Source organism: Sphaerodactylus townsendi, linkage group LG01, assembly GCF_021028975.2.
Source record: "Sphaerodactylus townsendi isolate TG3544 linkage group LG01, MPM_Stown_v2.3, whole genome shotgun sequence".
Taxonomy (NCBI): domain Eukaryota; kingdom Metazoa; phylum Chordata; class Lepidosauria; order Squamata; family Sphaerodactylidae; genus Sphaerodactylus; species Sphaerodactylus townsendi.
The window spans coordinates 70,336,724-70,351,707 of NC_059425.1; the positions used below are offsets into that span (position 1 = coordinate 70,336,724).

The 14,984-nt window shown below is 41.6% G+C and overlaps 1 protein-coding gene across 4 annotated transcripts in view; it reads right to left on the reverse strand.

The window, feature by feature from the left end:
• Positions 1 to 14,984, reverse strand: part of DAAM2 (dishevelled associated activator of morphogenesis 2) — a 249,298-nt gene that overhangs the window by 15,522 nt on the left and 218,792 nt on the right. For all 4 annotated transcript variants that reach the window (XM_048517373.1, XM_048517546.1, XM_048517458.1 and 1 more), the window contains 4 exons: positions 14,584 to 14,752; positions 14,205 to 14,312; positions 11,414 to 11,474; positions 3,650 to 3,781 (listed from right to left, as the gene is read on the reverse strand). In XM_048517373.1, coding sequence (XP_048373330.1) covers positions 3,650 to 3,781; positions 11,414 to 11,474; positions 14,205 to 14,312; positions 14,584 to 14,752 — 470 coding nt within the window. The remainder of the gene's footprint in view (positions 1 to 3,649; positions 3,782 to 11,413; positions 11,475 to 14,204; positions 14,313 to 14,583; positions 14,753 to 14,984) is intronic.

The window sequence follows — 14,984 nt, forward strand, 5'->3', positions numbered from 1 at the left end:
GGGAGAAAAGAAGAAAAACAAAGTGAGCATGAGAAATAGTTTCAGTTCTGTTAAGGATGGAGAATTCCTATTCTAGGCTCCAAAGGCAGCAACCCAGGATTTGATGAAGAGCGAAAGCTGTGAGTTTCTCCAACAGATGCCAAAAAGGAGCTTGTACAAGAATAGTAGGTGCCTGTATGCTAGAAAAAGACAGTAAAACCCAAAAATCTGAAAGGCATGTTACAGTAATTAGAATTCAACATCTCCAGTAGAGAGCATGCTTTTGGCAAACACATAAAAATGTGTGCAGCCACTTCCAGAAGTGCTTTGCTTTTCTGGGAGAAGACTCTTTAATTAGCCAAGCCGAAACATGAGCATCTTTTTCCTTTCTCAGTACAATTAAAATCTCCTTTGGAAGAAAAAAAAACCTACACACCATTCAAGTCCTAACCTGCATAGTCTCAGAAAACAAACAGCATAATGCCACTATTTAGGTTGACCTTCAGTCAACCCTAAAAGGTCTAAAAATACATGATCCATCAACTTTATACAAGTATAAGTCTTATCCATAGACCTGGGATAAGGTCTCTAGAGAGATGGCATAGAATGAAGTTGATGGGCAACAAGTTCAAGACTACACAAGAAAAATACTTTACTCAGCAAATAAATTGGAGAATGTACTGTTTACAATATGGAAGAATATATGATGGAAAAACTATAAGGGTTTTTCTCTATGGCTCATTCCACATGGGCCAAAAACAGCGGTGTGAAAATGGTGTGAAAATGGTGTAAAAGGTCAGAGCTACTGAATGTATAAAATTAGTCATGTATGTATAAAATCATGTCAGAGCTACTGAATGTATAAAATTAGGGTGACCCTAGGAACGTGTCTTTGGGGCTTTTTTATTCTTCCTTAAGGGGAGGTCTCCTAGTTATGGCTGCAGGAAAGTGCCTGAGGGAGACTGGTCAATTTGAAGTGAAATACCAGGTTCCTGAGGAGAGAGCTGTGACCCTTCTTAGTTTAAGCCAGTAGACATGGGGATTCTAGGCAGGGACCCAAACAACTCACTGTTGGTCATAGGACCATTTGAGAGCCTAAACAAACATACTTTCTTAGTGCGTGTGTGTGTTTTTATGTGTTCCTCAATCCTACCAAAGAAATGTTTGAGGTTACTGTTTATTTTAAATAAAATCTTTTGTTATGGAGCTGTAAGGTGATATGGGCTCTAGTGCTGATTTTGAGGGAGGTCCTTAATGGCAGTAAGGAATAATTCCTGATGTAATAACTCCCTGTGCTTGGAACTTGTGAAAGGGGAATCCTTTCCTCCCCCGTTTGGTTTTGTTACAATTGGTGACAGCAATGGGATCTGAAAAAAACACCCATGTAGCAGTGTTCCCGCAACATCTAGGAATCAGTATTATAAATATTTTATTTTATTTTAAAAAATTCCTGTCAGAAATGGCACCAACAAAAAAAAACATGCAAAGGCCCAGAGAGAGGGTACCTCAGAGGGAGGTACTTCATCTGAGGAAAATTTCAGTCCGCAATTAGAGTTGATGAGGATGAAAATTAAGTTGGCCAAAATAGAAACTGACAGAGAACAGGCAAAAATAATTGAAGAGAGAGAAATTCTTAGAGCCAGAATACAGGTTGAAGAGAATGAGAGAGAGAAAATGGCTCATGAGAGGGAAATGTGTGCTTTAAGATTACAGGAGATGCAGCTGAGGGTGGAGACACCTCTCCCTCCCCCTTGAGCCATGAAAAACAGTTAACAGTCAAAGAGAATGAGTGGTTTTGAACTGTAAAGCAGAGTAGATCTGTGGCATAACGTTTTGAAATAATAAACACAGAAAGAAAGTGTATGTGTGATTCCAAAGCATGGCTGGCTTAAGCAAATGTTTAAATTTGCCCTGCTTATGAGGTCAAACTGGGGGCTATGTATGGTGTAACTGTACAAAAGAACCACTGGGTGGACAATGGAGCTGTCCTGATAAACTCCTTTTAAATTATCCAGAGCACAGAACTATTTGTTTTTCCTGTCAGCTTGTGGTAGTACAGCAGTGGCCATGGTTCCAGTGGAGTGCACCAAATATTTAAAATACGCTGGTAGTAAGTAAAGTACGAGGAACACTACAATAATTTCTCAGCACAAAATGCAAAGTCCTTACCTTTAAAGACTAACCAGATAACTTGAAATACCCCCTTTATCCTCTGCTATCTAGCCCAAAGCTACAAGACTTGTTTTCTTCCCAAGACTTGTTGTCTGTGCCTCAGTTTATTTATTTTATTTTATTTATTTATTGTTTAAACTTCTATACCGCCCAATCCCCTAGGGCAGGGGTAGGGAACCTGCGGCTCTCCAGATGTTCAGGAACTACAATTCCCATCAGCCCCTACCAGCATGGCCAATTGGCCATGCTGACAGAGGCTGATGGGAATTGTAGTTCCTGAACATCTGGAGAGCCGCAGGTTCCCTACCCCTGCCCTAGGGGCTCTGAGGTTTGCTGAGGTGAGGTAAATGGGGACCAGAGAAAAGACATTTCCCATGCTGGCACTCCACATTTTGAATATCTTCCCCCCAGATGCTTGCCTGGCACCTACTTTATTACCCTTCAGTTGTCTGATAAAAACATTTTCCCAGGCTTTCAATTTAAGGGCTCCATCTTTTCAAGCTGTTTAATGTCCTTCTAGTTAGAAGCCTATTTTATGTTTGTTTTCATATTGATAATTTTTATGTTTGTTGTTTTCACAATTTTATTGTATTTTTATATCATCAACTACCTCAAACAAGTCTCTGGAGAGACAACATACACACTTTTCTAAATGAATAAATAGTGAAGTCTATAGAAATAGTGCAGTCATAAAAATGTGGTCAGAATGTGACTGAGCACAAGGTTCCCATATACTTTAAAGCAGGGGTCGCAATGGACATCCCAGCACCCACTGACACCTTTCCTGGTGAAAGTGGGAGGAGCTAGATGGGTCTTTTGCCCTGAATGGCCATTGGAGAGCTCACAGCTGAGAAGATTTTTTTTATACTGCTTTAGCAGAAAATGCCATCACAGCACAAGGATCTTTACTCCATGACTGTACGCAAGAAAATGTTTTAAAACATTATGCTCATTTTAAACAGCATCTGTTAAACAGAAATTCTACTTGAATCATTGATTCATTGAATGTTGAATCATTACTACTGGAGTTATACTTAACTCCCAGCCATCTTGTGGGTAGCTCTGCTTCCCATGGCAGAGATTTTGTGATTGTAACCACCACAAATCCTGATCCACATCTGATCCATATACAAGCTGAAGCAGATTACAAACTGAAACATTCTGATTCTCTGTGAGATTCCAAATGTTGCAAGCTTTTCTCAGTCAGATACAGACTTGTTATTCCCAAGCTTTTAGCCATGTTCAAAATCAAGAAGTGTTCTACTCAAGTATCAAAATATAATTCCAAAATGTACTCCAAAGGTTGGAAGATAGACAGGTTTCCATTTTCAAAAACAAAACGTTCCATTGGTTTTTGCACATCAGATTTCCTTCCTAATGATGAACTGAACAGAAATATCTGCTGCATGAGACAGACCATTAAAAAATCATCTTGCCATAATGTGTTTCAGGATCATGAGATCTATCAGTCACTAGGCATTTAGAAGTGCTTTCTTACCTTATCCCTTGCATCATTCAAAAGGTCTTCTAGCTCTGAAAAGCTAAAACTGGCTACTGTGATGAAGTCACTCATGACAGGAACAAACCTATCACCCGCTTCCCGCATTCGTCTCTTCTGGTAATCTAGCTCCTGAAAAAAGGGAAAGGTGAGAACAGTTGATTAATAGCGAACAACAAAGTATCTAGTGAAATTATTATAGGTGATGCAGTCACATCGCTTTATTGAACAATTTTTCCTCCAATGCTTAATAAAAAACATGTCATAACAAAGACTCTAAGAATCTACATGTTCAGTTGTAATAGGGGGGGCGTTTATTTTTTTGGAAACATCCATTTGCCTGACAGAGTGCATTCTGGATGAATAACCACTGAAATGTATGAAAAGGCACTCCCTAAGTCTTTCTAGTTGTGGAACACAAAATTATACATGGAAATTCAAAGTGAAGAATCTTTTTTTAAAAAAAAAATGCATTCCCAATGTATTAAGAGACTGTAGCCATAGGACCATCTGCAAGGACCCAACTGTTTCTGGGATATTCAGTTTCTTTATTTTTCTTTTCTGTTTTAAAGTTTATAGCATTTTACTTATAGGGAAAAGACGCAAGCTCATAAAAAGTTTCTACTTTTATAACCAGTAAGGGCAAATGTACTGGGGCAAGTATTTAAGCATTTGTCTGAATGAAATTAACTTTTCTAATGATTTACACATTGGAAGCACAGCTATGGTTCTGCTAATGATGGGTACGAACATTAAAGATAATAGATTGTGCAGTTGCTTTCAGTTCCATATACCTTCTACTACTAGGAATACTTTTTGCCTTTTTTTTCATTGCAGTTGTGTTGCTCTTGGTTCACCCACCAGACAAATAATGACTGTGATGAGTAAACAAAATTATCTTGACTAGCAATACTTAATCAGTTCTACATCAGCTTCATCTGGATTTATCTGCCTCAGCATTTTTAGGGAAATCAAAATATCATAGGGAGAACTGCAGGGCAGTAATTGCTATGACCAGCTACCATTCTAACCCCCTTTGTAGGGACCACATCCTCAGTGGTAAAGACCACACTTTGTCCACAAATATTCCCTGGTACCCACACCTCCATTGAGAAAATGTCAATTAGCAGGGCTGGTACAGATGTAGTTGATGTAGACAATATTGCTAGGGTTGCCAACCTCCAGATGGTCAGCACCAGAACAGTATGCACAAGAAAAGGCTGTCAGTGACAAGAACTCAAATAACTACTAAATATATATTTACAAATACTATATGCACAAGCAACAAGTCTCTATATCATATGAATTTGTATGGAACTGTCCCTCAGTCTCCACTGCACAGTTATCAAATAATTCTCAGTATAAATATAGGACTTGGCCTTCAGTCACCACTTAGACTCAAGACAGAAATTTGAGTTAGTCGGCTCCCAGGTAATGCCTGACCTCATGGCGTTTTGCAGGCTTGAAAAATTGTTAGTGCTCACTGAGCCTCCCACAATCAATCCTTTCACAGTATTTCTATTAGGACACCATTCAGTCTCAGAGTCTTTCCACAGAGATCAGTTCACCTGAAGAAAACGGTCACTTTGGAAGGTACATTCTATGGCACTATAGCCCATTGAACCCCCACCCCTCCTCAGGCTCCACCCACAAAATCTCCAGGTATTTCCCAACCCCCAGAGGTTGCACATGTTGACTCTAAAGCATGACCCTGTATAATGCATATGTTCATATGGGTGCTGTGTGGTTTCCGGGCTGTATGGCCGTGTTCTAGCAGCATTCTCTCCTGACGTTTCGCCTGCATCTGTGGCTGGCATCTTCAGAAGATCCTCTGAAGATGCCAGCCACAGATGCAGGCGAAACGTCAGGAGAGAATGCTGCTAGAACAAGGCCATACAGCCTGGAAACCACACAGCACCCAAGTGATTCCGGCCGTGAAAGCCTTCGACAATACATATGTTCATACTTCTGCTTCTTTATTCAAGGGTCATGCATGTCAGATGATCCTGTTTCCAAATGTTGAGAACATATGGAAACTTGTGAACATTTAGTGATTCTCACATTATACTGAGACAGCTAGTTCTACCATTAAATATATAAGGTGGCATAATTTTGCTCTCAACCATTCAACACTGAACTGCTTTTCTTCTGAAAGATCCTACTCAAATGTGATCTGCAGAGTTGAGTGTTTCTTCCATAAATGCTTGTCAGTGCTTTAGATAACCTCAGGAGGTCAGTCAAGCACAATTATTAAGTGTTCCCTACCACACAGTTCAAGTCTTCAAGACTCTAGCTTCCATATTTGCTATTTACTCTAGCCCCCAGGACTTTGGCTGACTTCATGTACATAATGCATTAATTTTCCTTAAACCAAACAAAATTATTGTTTATCATATTCAGCAGCTCTTCTACTTAATTTGAGGTACAATTGGGCTACCTAATAATTAACCATTTGCAATCAGTTTTCAAATATATATCCTCAGTACGTACACATTTGCCAGTGCACACGGAATGTTTACCCTGTAGTACAGGATATTAACCAAATGTGGCTATTTTGTTTCTGAAACAACAAAATAGGGAACTGAATCTGTTAGGGTAGACCAAATTGTGAACACTTTTGTATCTTGCAACTGTAGCACTATTAAGGAATATAAGTATATGGAAATAATTAAAGGTTTGTCCATATTTAGTACTGGGAGCACAGAAAAAAAATCTGATCATTTATTTTGTCCCTCTTTTCTTAACCACCACATCCTCCTCTGCTTCTTCAGTTTAAATGTATTTATTTAGAACATTTTTATCCTGCCTTCTTTCAAGGAGTTCAGTGTGGTATGCGTAAGTCTTCCTCTTCCATTTTATCTTTTCAATAACTATGTGAGTTAGATCAGACTGAGAGAGCAAGACTGGTTCAAGTTAACCCAGTAAGTTTCATAGCAAGCAGAGTTTTGAACACAGATCCCTACAGCCCAAGTCCAAGTCTCTCAGGACACTCTCAAGGCAATACTCTCATGTTTTGCTGGAAGATCCGATGTGCACTGATGGAATAATGTGCATTATTACACTCCTTTTTAATAATCAGTGTACTACCTGGTTCAGGGATTGCTTGGGACATTATTACCTCTCTGACAATAAAAAGTAAAAAGTAAACATATCATTGTAATGGGCTGAACTAAAATGTGGACATTTGTTCAAATCTCTCTCATATTTGGTTCAAAGCTTTCAAAGATTGAGACCTGGACACAGGTGGTATTTGCAGAAAGGCAAGAAGGATCACAAAACAGCAGCGCAAGCTTATAAGTTTTCATTTTGTGATGCTAGCCTCATTCTGGGAAGTCTCTGAAAGCTGGCCTTGCATCTCGTCATTTTTAAATGCTGCTGCCAGTCCCGGGAAGCAAAGTATTACAAAGTGCCTCTGTGAGCAGCTGACTGTGAACCTATTTTTAGTTTTGTGTTTGTAATAAGGGGCCTTGAAGAAACCTCTCAGCAGCCAAAGCCAGAACTGTGGCAAGAACACACTGGAACACAGTCAAGACTTGCACCTTTTTTCTTTCTTTTTCCCCCCTGTTGTCTCCTCCCAACAAGGCTATTCCATTGTTACTATAGTGTTGCATTTTTACATGCCAAAAATGTGAAATGAATGAGCAAGGCCTGGGAGGTGGAGGCTGCCAAGGCTAAGAAAACTTGGGTGGGGTGGGGGTATTGGTACATGAATGGGAAAAAGATCTTGCCCAGGAGGAGGTACTTGCAAGGATACTGAGAAAACAGTCCACAAGCTGAAAGCAAACCAAAGCAATGGCTTTGTCACTTGACAGCAGTGACTATTCCTAGGCTGCCTGAAATTCCTAGGTTGTCTGAAACTGCCCACACCAAGGCATGAAGGCGCAGTGCTCTCTTTCCATGGGAAAACCTGTGTCTATCAGAGACAGGGTGGGACAGGGTGGTAACCTTGTCAAGGGATAAGGTTCCTAAACTTCACATGAATGAGCCCTGAGAGTGGATCCACATGACTACTGGATTAAAGTGCACAAACACACACAGTTCATGGAGGTTAGGCACCCTTTAATTCCTTTTTAGCCCTTTCTCCATACTCACAGTTGAATTGGATGGATTTCCCCCTACCCTTACCAAGTGTGATCCTGGACGACATGAAGATTCTTAGATACGTTAGTGGCTGCAGGTACCTGATCAGGGATTGGTAATTAAGCCCAATTTCACTTTGTACTCACATGAAGCTGCCTCAGACCATTGGCCCATCAAGATCAGCAGGTCTACTCAGACTGGCAGTGGCTCTCCAGGATCTTAGGCTGAGGTCTTTAAACTCAGTCGCTCTGTCCAGTCCTTTTAAAGGGTGATGCTGGGGACTGGGTCTGGGACCTTTGCATGCAAAGCAGAGGCTCTTCTACTGAGCCACAACTGGCAGAACTCTGGAGCAGGGAGTGGAATCTGGGATGGACAATCTACCCTGAGCACAGGCAAAAGTGCTCATGGCAGAGACCAAGGGAATCCCAGAGATGTCCTGAAGCCACACTGGGGAGGTCTCATATATTTGAATCACTGCCAGACGTCTCAAAGCATACAAGGCAAGTGCTATCATTACTTCACATACTCAAAGCCCTGCAAGTGAGGAAAGGGAGAATAGGTCTAGAGATAAGTCTAGAGAAGCTTAGGTAGAATATTAGGCTGGGCTATGGTGAATCCATCTTACTTTACCAACAAGCCTCAAAACTTATAAAACCAGAAGTCTGGTTTGGAACAAAAGAGCATAATCCTGTGGTGTGGCATCAGTTATCCTCATCCTCTCAAATGTCTTCAGCCTACTTTCTGCTGCGACTTTACCAACCCAGTGCTGGACCTAATAAAAAAACCTGTGCTTACATGCGTAAGTATTCACAGACCATTCTCTGAAGTAGGTGGTCTGAAGATTCAAAGTATGCATAAAACAACCTCCAAAAGAGGGAACTGAACTTCCAATGCTATTCCATCCACACTTCTTCTCACTAAAATATTCCCAAATAAACTAAACACAAGAAGTTGCTTCAAAATTCCTTAAATTATGACTGTAATTAAAAAGGCCATTGGCAAGAAACTGAATTCAAACACTATTTTAATTCAACTGACAACTGTCTTGAACTAGCAAGTTGAATGATTTATGGTGCAAAGAGAGGCAGAAATATTATTCAGTTCTGTGGCTGACAGGTGACCTCTGTCTGCAAACACAAAACAGCACAAAGGGACACTTTTCTCAATGTATGATTAGCAGGTGTACATAACAGACCAGCACTGAGTACTTGCCAAAACTGAACCTGGAACGTCAATACCTGCCCTCCAAGTTCAGCACCCACTGAACACTAATCTGTCTCCAAAGTTCTGTATACATAATTGCTCATACATAGTTGACCCTGTTAAGGAGGTCATTGAAGGTCATCCCAATGCACAAGTGAGAGGGAGAGTGACTCATTGAAGGCCACACAGAGAGCTAGTGGCACAGCCAAGATGAGAAAGTAGGTGTTCTTGGCTCCAAGTCTTCCATTCAGCCCACCAGACCACAATACCCTAGAGAACCCATGTATGTTTGAGCCTTTCTGTTTCACAAGAGCCTGTTTGGCTTCATTTCTTTTTCGCTGGGGGGATTCTCAAGACCTGAAGCAGAATTCTAAAAAAGCATTTCTTCCAAAGCCTATAAAACTGAAAAGTGAACATAAGAGGATTTTTTTAAAAAGTCAATTACTCATTAGAAAGAAGACGTATTATTCTATAAGGTTAAGTACAAAATGTCTTTCCCACTGAATTTTGTATGTAAAGTGCAAGCTGGAAGCATGTACAATCCTGTGCACTGGAGTGGACTGTACAAGAAAGATGTTTGTATGTGAATGGAACATTGTTGAACAAAGCTGGAAAGAATGAGTTTGTTTGGCTTTAGGGTGGAGATACTGACAGCTAGCAAAGAAAGGGAAATTCCCACACTCACGTGGAAGCCTAGGACATGTAGACAGTGGGTACTTCAGACATGCAGATAGCGGGTACTTCAGATAGCAACATGTAAACACATAGTCACTGACCAGATAGTGACTGCAACTGACACCAACAGCTCATGCCTGTAGTAGGTTGGCTGTGGCCCCAGTCCTGACTGAGCCTTTATCTCCCATAGAAGGGCAAAAATTCTCCTCTTCCCCTTTCCCTCAATTGCTCTGTAGCAGTGGCTGGCAATTCTGCCTATCAAAGCAAACATACTACAGACACACCCATTCTCAGTAAGCTGTGGATGCTCAAGAAAGGATCTAAAGATCTCGCAAAATTATTATACCAGCTATTAATCAAGAAAGATACAAGGCAGAGATGTAGAACTGTACTGTACCTGTGTATTTAATTAGAAGTAGAAATATCTACAGATCCTTCACAGATGTTTTCAAGCTGCTTTCAGACATCATTGCAAGCTCCAGTTAAGCTGAGATTATGCGTAAACATGTCTTGTTGCCATGCACGCTCATCACTGAATATGATTAAGAATTCCTGGTTTTCAAGCAAATTCCAAGCATCCCCCTCCCCCTCAATTTCTGGAGAGCATGACATCTGAATGCAGCCTTAGTCTTAGGAATGACTCATATGTCACAAATAGTACAGTAGCCTGTATCTAACCATACATTCCAAAGACTTAAGGGCACTTGAGTTTTCTTAAGAGGGCATGGGAATTGCTGATTCCCCCTTTCACTGTAAAGCTCCAATTTGTCCCTTGCACTATTCTAAAGGATCTACCGACCCTCAAAGACCTTCATTTTGGTCGATGACCAATATACCGTAGCAGAAGAAAGGAAAACAGCAGAAATCTCTGCCTCCGCAAAGATCCGGAATTCTCTGGAACTAGGCCACTGTGTAAAGAAGTGTAATAGTTCTTAAGTGCAATCAATAGTGCTGTAAGAAAAGTATAGCACAAACAGACTTGTGCCTCTCCAAACTTTGCCTACTTTCCTCCTACCAAGCAGCCTTTTCGGGCCGGTAACAAATTCTTTACAATTCTAGCATCCCCATCCAGATGAAGGTGGGGAAAAGAGGTGGAGGAGAAGTGCCAATGTGTTTGCCCCCTCCACTGGCATAAGGAGCACCCTTGCTAGCACAGGGAACTGCCTTTCAGCTCTGCAGCAATGAAAGCTGAAAGTCTAGGTCACCATGGAACTGTGTGGGCATCCCAATCAGATGCTGGCCTGGGGGGGGGGCAGTCCAGGGCGTTCCTGGGGGGTGAAGCTGACTGCAGCCAGCTCCCTGGAAGCCACTCAAAAGGAGGGCATAAGTCCATTTAGCCCCACTGAGGGCCCCGTACATCCATTTAACCCCATGAAGGCACTCTGAAGGCAATGTGGTAGTGGTGCCAATCCCAGCCACCTTGGTTTTGGATGGGGTTGCCTTCCTCACCCAACCTGCATAAGCTTGCCCAAGAGGCCATGCCAAACACTTGCTCACAGGGACCAGAAGGCTTTCAAGGAAGTGAACAAAAGAGTTCAATATTTTTAATGCTTGTCATTTGTCAGACTCTCGTTTCATTCTTCTCCACTCCCCCAGCAGCAGATCAAATAAGCATCTTGTTAAGTAGCACATCTGTTAATACCATCAGCCTGGCCTTTCTAAGAGAGACATTAAAATGCATTCAATCTCAAGGAAACAGGCTTTGTCTGACAAAGGCTCCTTCTATCACCAAAAATACAGTGCCCCAAATCCCAAGTGAAGCAGTTTTTTTTAACATGGAGTGTTTGAAAGCCATGACATACTTACAGCTTCAACAGCTTTCAATCCAGTCTTTATATTAGTAACTTCCTTCTCCAGTTCTACCAGGCTACAAGGAGACATAAAGACATGGCAGTTAAAACAAAAAGGGCAGTGTTACATGGGGATACAGGAACTGCCAAGGGAGAAAAGTTCACTGGTCCATTATCTGGTATCCTCCCTCTGGCTACAACTCCTTACCAGATACACAGAGGTGGCAGGAAGAGGTTCATTTCTTCTTTGAACAAGCTCTTTAATATGAAGCTTAAGATCAACTTCCCTCACTGCTTTCAGTTACATTAAAGATCCCATCCAATTCAGAGCAGGCTGAAGTATTTTAGCCACAGGCCATCATAAAGGGAATGCAGGATACAATGCTTAAAACACTCCATGCTTTAATAAGTCCTGCTAGCCATTTGGCCAGCCTGAAATAAATGCTGAATCCACAAGAAAAAAAAAACCTCACTATCAGAGTACCTATAACAATGAGATTAGTCTCCTCCTCCCCACAGGTACCACATTCCATTCTTTTCCCTCTGACTAGTTGACAACTAGTTTACCTTTTTGATGACTTCTAAAGAAACGTATCTTTCTAGAACTCTTATCAACAACCATGCTCTTGCAATTAGATCTCTCCCCCAGCCACACAAGCAATTGATCATGTTGTGATTTTAAGAATCAGTTTCTTTGCATAGGGCTACACATTTCCTTTCACAAAACAGAGGGGATGAGAAATGATTTTTGATGCCAGATTTTACACCAGAAACCCACATTCAACACATGTGCAGCTAACCTGACTATGTGTGGAATAAATCCAGTCCTGGCTGTTGAAACAGCTCATCAACAACAAGCCAGTCAACAGCTCTTCAGTGAGCAAACCCTGGTTAATCAGTTGAAGGAAGATTACTATGAATAAAGATCACCAGGATGGGAATGGTTACAAGTTATAAATGCAGAGTGGTAAATGCTTGCCAGCCTTTCATCCAGCAGTATACCAGTCAAGAGTCCATGTCACATAAGAGCAATGTGACAGCGGGTGCCGGTTAATGTTTCAATGTGTTCAAGGTGGACAGCCTGTCATGTGGCATGACACTGTGGACTCTGCAAAGTGTTATAGCTATAACTGAGGTGGACAGAAGGCTGTCCTGCTCCTGAGGGGAGAAGAGTTTGTGTTTCTTTCCTGTAAGAGACTCAATGGCTTACAAACTCCTTTCTCTTCCACTCCCAACAATAGACAGCTTGTGAGGGAGGTGGGGCTGACAGAGTTCCCAAGAACTATGACTAGTCCAAGATCACCCAGCAGGCTTCGTGTGTAGGAGTGAGCAAACAAATCTGCTTCACCAGATAATAGTCCACCGTTCATGTGGAGGAGTGGGGAATCAAACCCAGTTTTCCAGATTAGAGTCCAGCGCCTCTTATCCATTACACTATGCTGGCTCTCAGAGGAGTGCTGCTCCAAGCCAATTGCCTTTGAGAAGGGGGATAAAATGTTAGCAGAAATACAGGAGAAGACAGGAGTTGAGTTCTGCCTTAAGGGGAGAGCAGTGACAACTCAGCTCTGTCTCAGGGTAGCAAAGGGCAGTTATGTCTGGTAGTGTAGCAAGCGGTTTAGGTCTATCTCTGGGAAAGAAAAGAATGCTTGATTGTTAGGCCTGTCTCTGGGGTTGAGCAGATTTTGCGCAATTTACTTTGACACTGAGGGTGGTATGGGGGGAATTCTGTGTATGAGAGATGATCCAAGTAAGTCAATAAGAGTCTGCTTGTGCCTGAAAACATTGTAGAAAAGTACAACTACTGGGTGCTGTGTGTGGTTTCGGGCTGTATATGCTTCCGTCTGTTCCTAGCAGCATTCTCTCCTGGCCGTTTAAGCTACCATCTGTGGCTGGCATCTTCAGAAGAAGTCTCTGAAGATGCCAGCCACCGTCGAGCGGCTGCCTTCTGTCTTCAGCTCCTTCGACGGTAGAAGCGCAGGCAGTACAACTACTGGGTGCTGTGGTTTCGAGGGCTGTATAGCCGATGTTCTAGCAGCATTCTCTCCTCCTGGCCCGTTTAGCCCTTACATCTGTGGCTGGCATCTTCAGAGGATCTCTGAAGATGCCAGCCACAGGCTGAAAATACTGTATTCTGGCTCCTTAACTCAGGCTCTACAACATAATATTCAACCATTAGAAAACCTTGACAATTACAACTACTCTCTGAAGTCATAATCAGGTTAACTTTTTGTGCCTCAGCCAGGTTTCTACTTTTGCTCCCCGAAGATCTGTGCTGCTGGTTTGTTCCCTTAAAACCAACATACAAACAAACAAATCTTCTAAGTTGTTTATATAGCATATATAGTTTATATATTAACCCAGCATTTGCAGTCTCCATAATTTGCAGTCTCAATAATTTCCTTGGGCACCACAATACTTACCTCACAGTAGTGAGCCCAAACACTGTATATTCACTACTTGTAGAACACCTGGAAATTGCGCGGAAAATTTATAGTTCAAAATGAACCTAGATCCCAAAAATCTTAGGAGTCTGTGTACGTCCCTTCAGCAGAGAAAAAAAATGTTTGTCACAGCATGTCTTGTGCAATATCCATTTTTAGAGCAGAGCTGCTAGTACCTGATTGGAGAACAGTGATATGGTTGAAAAGTCGTGGTTTTTTTTTTAACTCACTTCAATGGAATTTATTAGAACTGTCAATTTTATCCCATTCTTTCTTTATTTACCAATTTCCATGAACTGCCTTGTTTACAGGAAAGGCCGGTTACAGATCCTCAAACAAATCACACAGAGACACAGACATGCTTACTTGACTTTTGCTGCTTCTGGAAGATGTTGCAGTTCTGCATGTATGTCCAAGATATCTATGTAGTTCTTCTCAAAGATCATAATTAAGTAGTGCAACAACGTAATGTTCCTACAGGCAAAGTGAGCAAAAGCCAAGAGGAGGAAAGGGTTAGCTACCATCAGATATAAAAAGATTGACTATGAATTCAGGCTCAAACAGACAAAGGATTAGGTATACGTATCAACACTTAAGTTTATCATATAACAGCAGAGTGGATAACAAGTAATAACTGATGTTAAAGGAAAAGCCACAAAACACATCCACACCTCATCCTTCCTCATTTCCTCACCCCAAAATTATTCCCCATGTAAAAAAAACCCCTCATAAATTTCAAACCTACTTATCTATGCTAGATTTGGTATCAGCTATTTTGTTCAGGCTGGAGACTTTAAAGCCATATGCATTTCCTCTTTGGCCCTTGTTCATGTAATTGCCAAAGGCTAAAACAACCTCCAGGAGTTGCTTTAGGCGCTTGCTACGGGTGAGCTCTTTGGAGGCCAGAAGAATCGCTGAAAGAGAGACAGAGGAACCTTTAGGTTAGTTAGCATCCATAGCAATCTATAAGGAAGGCATTTTAACAAATAGGTGGCAGAGGAAGAACAGTGGAGCACAACTGGCCACAAACTCAGGGTGGAAGTCAACTTACATAGGATCTGACCCTGTGAACACCCTAGCCTGCTCCCCTCCCACAATGGTGGAAGTCACTGCAGCTCTGTGGCAACACAGACCTCTGAGTTTGCC